The following is an 8,549-nucleotide window of genomic DNA, read 5'->3' as shown; positions in this document are numbered from 1 at the left end:
GCCCTCGTTGAAATTCAAACATACTGTTTTATAGCACAGCTTCGCTAATGAATAATATGTTATTAAATTAGTCACTATCTTCAACCTTTATCGTTGCCGTCGGGTGAAAACCAAATGTCCAAAACAGTTACTTTTCAAGAAATGGAAAATAAATTACCTGTGTTCCAATGGATCCAATGTAATTATTATTTAGTCACAATTCTCTTGTTAATACTTTATATTTGTTAAATATTTATAAAACCCACAGACTCACCTAATAATAATAGCCGATATGCATGCTCACAAAGTCACTAAGACACATTACGAGCTTGTAGATCGGCTATATTTGCGTCTTTTACATGACACTCTTGTGGCACATTAATTTACCAAAAAACTAAACATTAAAAGTTGAAATATGGAGACACAAGGCTTCTGCCCGACAGCAACGATACAAATATACTCACATTCTCATCAGAGCATGCAAATATCTCCTAAAGCAATGTGAACAGATTAGTCTGATAAGGAAAACAAATAACTTTTATGACTTGAGAAGAAAACAACAGCCAGAGAGATGCACTTTCTGCTGAATGCGAGTCGAAGCTACGGGTTGGACCTCGGCGATGTCCTGCTCGGTGTGTGGGTGGCGTGCCTCGACTCAGGCCTCCCTGCCGCAGTCGGGGCACATGATGTCCTCGTGGACGGTCAGGAAGCCTCGCCCCACCAGGGACACGCAGCACTTCCTGCAGTTGAAGCAGTCGTTGTGCCACTGGCGATCGTTGAACGAGATGTACTTGCTGCCTCCCAGGCCTGAAAGAAACCCAAGCAGGAACACAACGCATAAGCGGGAATTATGGTTTGTTTCGATGACTCAAATCATTTCGTTCCTGTTCACTAAAACAGAATGGCCGGTGCAATGTTTAGTCACGAATATCAACCCAAACTCTATGGTAGTGATTGTTCAGAGCTCCATATATGGAGCTGACTGATTTGTTTGCGCCTGATACCATGACGACACATTGAGGTTAGACAACATACTCCATATTTGGGCGTAGCTGCATTGGGAACTCCTTATATGGTTATGGCTGAGTCATGAGCGTGATGCCATCACGCCGCCAGCCATTGTTGTATTACTGATAAAGAATACAATGATCCATGATGAAACACAATCAATTGATTGATCATTCAAATAAACATGCTCCGATGATGCATATATCTTGTCCGTGTTAAATGGTCAGATGGGTGGGCCGCGAACACTTTCGAGATTTGCAAATGGGCCCTGATCCACGCAAGTTAGGCAACCACAGACATAAGCCTATGTCCAATATTCAACTGTCTGCCTCCTCGGCTCCTCCTGCCGAAATATGTGACCATCTTGTGGACTTCACATAAATACAATGAGCGCCTAACGTAAATAACAGCTGTTCATTTATTACTAGCTTTAACTCTGGACATTGACAATATGTGATTGATTGATTGATTGATTGATTGGTTGATTGATTGATTGAATACTTTATTGACAATATTTTAAAGGTACAAGACAGTACAATGATTTACAAAATCACACCAAATGGATGACACAAAAAGCCAGAGGCTTGAGTCCACAATGTGGTCCATTAAATAGTCTACACTCCATCAACTGGACAAAACAACAATATACCAAAAAATCAAAGAATATAGAAAATTGAAACATACAGATTCAATTCATGATAATGAAGGCCACAAGATGGTCACACAGTTTCTCCTTAACACTGGCAACTGGAGGACGGGGAGTAGGGGAGGAGGAAGAAATGTGAGTATTGGAATTTGACTATTATAGACTCATGATTGGTGAAAGAAGTAGTCAGATTTGTTTCAGAGCTGTCAAATAATTGCAGTGGAGTAAAAAGTACAATATATGCCTAAAAGTAGAACTATAAAGTATCTAAACGGCACTTAAGTACAGTACTTGAGTAAATGTACTTAGTTACTTCCCACCAGCGACTGCTCGAAACCAAACAGGAACAAACAAATAGACTCCTGATCACCATAATGTAATAATCATCTAATGGATGTTGATTTGGTCGCTCTGGGAGGGGACAGGAAACACATGATCAGGAGAAAATCTAAAGCATGCTTATTTTAACCCATTAAGACCGGGAACGCATCTGTGTGTCATTTTACGATTACTTTGGCTATTCAAAAATAACAGATCTACAAGCTTATAGTGCAGCACAGAGTGCCGCACTATGAGCTTGTCGGTCCGCTATTTCTTTTTTTTTATCGTGAAAATGTGTGCAAAACTTTGAATATATATATATTTGTGCTTCTGGGGATTCTACAAATGTCTTTTAAATACTTTTTCCTGTCAAGGACCACCCAAAATGATATGTATTTGGCCGCGGACCCCTATCTTAAAATATTTTGTTCCAGGGAGCAAAAATGTGAGTAAAAAAAAAATCGCTTTAAAAAATATATATATATTCAAATATTTGCACTCTGTGCCGCGCTACGAGCTTGATCTGCTATTTTTGAATAGCCCAAAGAAATCTTAAAAATTACACATACACTGTAGATGTGTTCCCAGTCTTAATGGGTTAAGGACCTTATGGCGCCCATTATATTTCTGCACTGATGCAAAAGGACTGATCTGTCCAAATAGCTCCGTGCTGTAGGCCTACGCGCTGGCACCAAGGCTTTTGGGGTCATGATGGGAGATAAATGAAAGGGGCTGTAAAGTCATATTTCTTTGTTTAGTAGGGTCGGAGAGGCTTATTCTCAGTAGAATGTGGAAGTCGAACCCAAACGAACCCATGACATTGTGGTACAAAGGTGCATGCTCTACCGATGGGCTCTGTGCACAGCAGCCATATTGGCAATAAATTGGGCCCTTCCTTCACAGGTGTTACCAATGATTCTAATGAAGGCTCTGTTCCATATAGACGAATCCACAGACGCGCTGCCTGTAAATGCCTGTAGGCGGCCATTGCTGCGGTGTCGCGTCCGCGGAGCGTTGACACCGCAGCAATGGCTGCGCCCAGGGCAGCGCTCCGTGGATTCGTGTATAGGGTGCGTTCGGAAATACAGCAATGAGCGCACTGGCCAATAGCCTACAAACTAATAGGCGCGTGCGCTCCGGTGCACAATTTCCGAACGCACCCTTAGTGTAGCAGTGGTTCTCAAACTTTTTAATTTGAAGGACCCCCATAAATCTGAGAGTGTACAAATGGAACCAAATGGACCCTTACTTTGAGACCCACTGGTGTAGCAGTGTTTCCAGTGAGTCAACATGCACAATATCAGCACCCTGACTCTGTTTGACCAGAATGGAACTGAGCCTTCATTAGTATCATTTGTAACACCTGTGAAGGAACTAAGGAAATGCCAAAACGGTCCAATTTCTGTCCAATATGGCTTCTGTGCATAGAGCCTATTGAGCTACCCGGACATTTTGTAAAAGTAGAGTCCCTATTCTGGGGTAGATCATCTATTTTCGCCTAGTATATTTAGTGTAGAGGGGGGAAAAAAGTAACCTGACTCCGCCAGATGGAAGAAGCTTGCTTCACACATTTGTTTCACAACCTACTTCCATCTGGGACCTTGGTAGCTCAACCGCTGCGAGACGGCGGTCTGTTTTTTCAAGCTACTTGGCAGGTGATTGGATGGGACCGTCTGTCTATCACCGTCTGGGCGCGCTAACTCCAACCAATCATATTGACGTGTCTACATGACGTATAGTAGCTGCGCAACTTGTAGTGCTGTTGTTCGTGGTAACGGCCATGATGAATAGTGAAAGAAGTACAATGCAATAGGCGTGTCTTGATGGCGTCACACCTGGTCTCGCCAAGATCCCGCCCGTAGCTGCCGCTGATTGGTTCGACAGGGCGCAGGTCGGTGTAAACTCCAATCTCTGAGCGTTCCCAGATGGAGGCTGTATCGTGAACTTAATGTGAACTCAATACCGCCCCATCTGGCGGAGTCAGGTTAGGAAAAAAGAGGGTCCTACTACAAACCCCTGGGGAACGCCGGTCAACAAAGTATTTGAGTGGTTCAGGTGGTGTCGTATAGGCTTACCGCTGATGGGTGTGGTGCACGAGGCACACTTCTTGGCAAACAGGTTGCAGAAGCAGTCGAGGCAGTAGACGCAGTCGTCGCGGGAGGAGAAGCGCTGTCCGGACAGCGGCTGCTTGCATCCGATGCACACGAAGCACTCCTTGTGCCAAGGCTGCTCGCGGTACGTCACTCCACCAGTGGTGATTGGCTACAAGGGGATGAGTGAAAGAATTGTTCGTTACACACGTCACGCACGCACACCTCCACGAACAAAATGTACAGTGATTGGAAGCTATAATCCTGATGCCATATAGAAGATATAGATAGAGGACTGCCCTAAAGTATTTTGGTTAATGCGATGCAGTTACTTGTTCAAATCTCCAAACAGTTTCCAAACGGTTTTAGACCCTACATTGGACCATGCATCATCCGGCTAAGTGAGACTACAACTAGTTTACGGCCAATCTTAAAGGGATAGTTCACCCCCAAAATTACTTTTTTTCCTATCGATTAGTCACCCCATGGAGACTTGAATCCATGGATATTTTTTTTTGGGTGAACTATGGTGATTTTCCTTTATTTAAAAAAGAAACGCCCCACCCCCGTCCATTGACTTCAATGGACAGGTGGCACCATCTTGGGAGGTTTTCAGCAATTACTTTCAATGGTGTGACATCACGTTCTCTTTCTACACGAATCGAAAACGTAATCGATAGAATGATCGCTACAAGTGATAATGGATAGTTAGAGCCGTGCGTACGTTGCTGCACTGGACGCACTGCAGGGCGAACTGCTGCTCGTAGCAGGGCATGCAGTAGTTGTTGTTCTCCTTCTGGACGAAGCTCTTGGTGCCGATGGGCAGCTGGCAGCGCTGGCACGTGAAACAGCCCTCATGCCAACTGTTCCCCCTGTGCTCCATCTTCTTGGTGCCTGAGAGAGAGATAAAGAGAGATTCAATTGTGATACAGGCAAAGAATAACACCTTGCTAAACTAATGGCCTAAGAAATTTTTGAGGAAAATTATATTCTTGCCTAAAGTCAGCTCCTCATGACACTGGCCACCTCTGGTAAAATCGCCCATCTCCTACTTGAAAAGGATCACGCTGTTCCCGTCCCTTTTAGTATAATGGCCTATCTCCCCAGTGTGACTTAGGCCAAGATAGGCCATTTTCTTGGCCTATAGTCACATGTTTTTGTGACTTAAGCCAAAAAGAAAATCATCAAATCGTTTGGCCTAAGTCAGGTTTAATCACATTTAAACCTATTTAAATCTCTTATGTTACATAACTGACAGACAGTGTTATTTTTATGTTAATAGTCATAATTTGTTATAAACGTTTTGGGTGAAATGATTAAGAAATATCATAGTTTTGTTTTGGATCAGTTTTTCATTTTTTTCTGAACAACTTAAAAAAATTACTTAGGCCATTAGTTTAGCAAGGTGACGCTATGTTAGCTCCATTGATACAAGCTGGAAAACAATCAACTGATTGATCATTGAATTAAACATGTTCTGAAAATGCACGTGGCCCACCCACCTGACCACTTAAGTTTAGTGGTCAGATGGGCGGGCCACAAACACTTTTGAGATTTTCAAGTGGGTTCCTGATCCAGAAAATGTTGCAAACTACTAAAATAGGGCAATAATTAAAGAGGTGGTGCCATGGTTTTGCACTTTTTCTGTTTTTCATGTGTCTATGAGGTTGATAGAACTTCATTAAGCCCCCCGGTGGTGTTTTTATGGTGTTTTATGTCTTCTCTGACTATTTGGAGTTTCTTCCTGGAGGCTGAAACCTTGAGGGTCAAAAGTGCCAATAGAGAAACAGGGGCATTGTGACATCACAATGCCATACCCTCCCCCTCATTATCATAACACAACAGGTGTGGGCATGAGGAGGAGGAGGGACTAGGACAGGTGGGTGGTGCTAAGGTGGTGGAGGAGGTGCTAAGGTGAGAACCAGGTATACTTAATGAACTGGAGGCGTGTCCACATAAAAACAACATTTTACACTTACTGTACACTTTTTTTTTTGTTGAAAAAAATCCTTACATAATAATAATACCTTATGATCAGGTTTTAAGGTTGAAAAATATCATGGCACCCCATCTTTAATGGAGGGGGGGAAAACGTAAAAACATGAAATATGGAGAGGCAAGGTCGACAGCGACGACACATTAGATGGGAGTGCACCAGTGGTGTAAAGTGACTAAGTACATTTACTCAAGTACTGTACTTGAGCACAATTTTGAGGTACTTTTACTTTACTGGAGTATTTCCAATTTTCAGCACTTTCACTTTTACTTACTCCACTACATCTGAGGAAAATATTGTACTTTTACTCCACTACAATATTTGATAACATTAGTTACTAGTAACTTTGCAGTTCTACATTATATTATAAAACATACATTAACCACTTCAGCCCTATTTTATGCAGAGGCTATTTGAAAATAGCCTCTGCATTTTGTGGTATTGCTATTACTGTGGTATTGCTATTTTTATATTGTGGTATTGCTACTTTTACTTAAGTAAAATATCTGAGTAGCTACTTCTTCCGCCACTGGAGTATTCTCAAGTCCTCACCAGGCATGATGGTCTTCATGCACTCGTTGCACTTGGCAGAGTACTCGTTGGCGTAGCATTCGGTGCACATCAGAATGTCGTCCCTGGTGGAGAAGGGCTTCTCCACCAGCGAGCGGGTACACTTGTTGCACAGGAAGCACTCGTCGTGCCAGTGGCGCTCCCTGTACGACAGATCCTGTAGGAAGAACAGTATTAAAGGTGGTGTATAAGTGAATTTTACTAAACTAAAACTAAAAGAATATGTTTTTGTTTTGTAAAAAAAGTTGAAGTTCTATATTCTGGTAGTAATTGTTGCTATAGACTAGAGTGTTTGTTCAGTAACATGGTTTTTCCACGTCTCTCCAGCTTTTTATTAAACAGAAAATACATTTTCACTCTCACATTTTCTACTCTGTGTGGAGTTTGCATGTTCTCCCCGTGTCTCCAAGGGCAGTTAATACCCTCACAAAAACATGCAGTAATCCTGGTCGCTATACCGCCTCCCCCATGACAGCCGGGGCGCCTGATGGAGGGGAAAGGGAACTGTTTGGAAGAACGTGTTCCTTCCACGCACTACGTCCAACCGGGGAAACTCCCCACTGTCAGGTGACAAGAAGCTCAGTTGGCTCTCATGCATTGAAGGAGGCATGAGCTCGGTTCTGGGCTCCCTAGGCTGGTGGGGGGAGTGTAGCGCCCAGGATCCCTTAGATAATTGGCACCGTGTGAAAAAGGGTTACAAAATCGTGGGATAAAAAAAAAGAAAATACATTTTCAAGTCAGCCTATCAGGAGAGAGTACCCATTTAATCAGCTTCTAGCGTTCCAGTAAACATTTTGTGTCATCACTTCCAATTTCACTTGTTTATCCTGTATGAGTCATCTCTCCTGATTGGAGAAAATGGGTAGCCCTGGCTGAAAATACATTTTCTCTTTTCTAACGAGCTGGAGAGACAGACCCATCATATAGCCATGCCCATTTAGCTCCAGTAACAGAACATACATGAAACTCCAAATTACTCCAAAACTCCAAATTAGTTAGAATCATGGATTTCACAATGCAATATCTTTCCCCTGCATGTTGACTGACAGTATATTTAATGGAGTGGTTCTCAAAGTGGGGTCCAGGGACCCCCAGGGGTCCTTCAGGGGGTTCCAGGGGGGTCCCCAGCAAAATGAGCTACCGTACCGTAGCATCAAAATCACTCCTTTAACCCCATTTTATATGTCAGCTGACACGTTGTGAGCTTGAAGATACATTTTTGAAAGATTTATTTATTTTTATATATATTATTTTTTAAACACCAAATCTTCTATGGGGGCCTCTGTCACAAAATAGCTCCAGATGGTGGGTCCGCGGCCAAATACAATCCGGGGGTCCTTGACACAAAAAAGTCTTGAGAACCACCAGGTCTAAATGCATTTCTTTACCCTGCTAATCATTACGGTTAACTTCAAGTTCTTTTACCCTGCTGGTGCAGGGAATGCCTTTCTTGCATTGGTCGCAGGTGTTGGAGAAGAGCGTCTCGTAGCACTTGATGCAGTAAGGGCTCTCCTCCTTCAGGATGTACTTCTGTCCGTACAGGCTGTCCTTGCACTCCTCGCAGTCGTAGCGATCCTCCATCCTTGAATCCATGTCTAGTCCTCTCGCTTCACTGATGCTGAGAGAGAGAAAACGACAAAGGACAGATGGTAGGTATAACTTCATATAGCATCATTACAGTAAAGCATTGGTTCACAAACCTTTTAGCTCGAGACCCAAAAGAGAAATTTGATGTCTCCACGGGACCCAAAGTTGTGAAAATAGCCGATCTACAAGCTCCTACGCGTTGCAGTGCGTTAGGAGCTTGTAGATCGGCTATTTTCTAATTGATGGAATTTCTTAGAGTTTTATAAAAAATAAAAAAATCATGTATGACATTTCTTTGAAAAAACATAACATTTTGCTTTTTTGTTTAGTTTTTCTTGTATTTTTTTTTAAA

At 42.7% G+C, this 8,549-nt stretch overlaps 1 protein-coding gene across 1 annotated transcript; it reads right to left on the bottom strand.

Moving 5' to 3' along the window:
* Positions 1–634: 634 nt before the first annotated feature.
* Positions 635–8,191, bottom strand: LOC308080596 (four and a half LIM domains protein 2-like; the record flags this gene model as incomplete). Its single annotated transcript, XM_080422490.1, has 5 exons — positions 635–786; positions 4,030–4,216; positions 4,769–4,938; positions 6,593–6,767; positions 8,036–8,191. 5 exons carry the CDS (start codon positions 8,189–8,191, stop codon positions 635–637), a joined length of 840 nt encoding a protein of 279 aa, XP_080278616.1.
* Positions 8,192–8,549: the final 358 nt, after the last annotated feature.

Source organism: Gymnoscopelus braueri (genome assembly GCF_963280865.1).
Source record: "Gymnoscopelus braueri genome assembly, chromosome: 24".
Taxonomy (NCBI): domain Eukaryota; kingdom Metazoa; phylum Chordata; class Actinopteri; order Myctophiformes; family Myctophidae; genus Gymnoscopelus; species Gymnoscopelus braueri.
The sequence above is the reverse complement of the archived record's forward strand: the minus strand, read 5'-3'. Positions and strand labels throughout refer to the sequence as shown.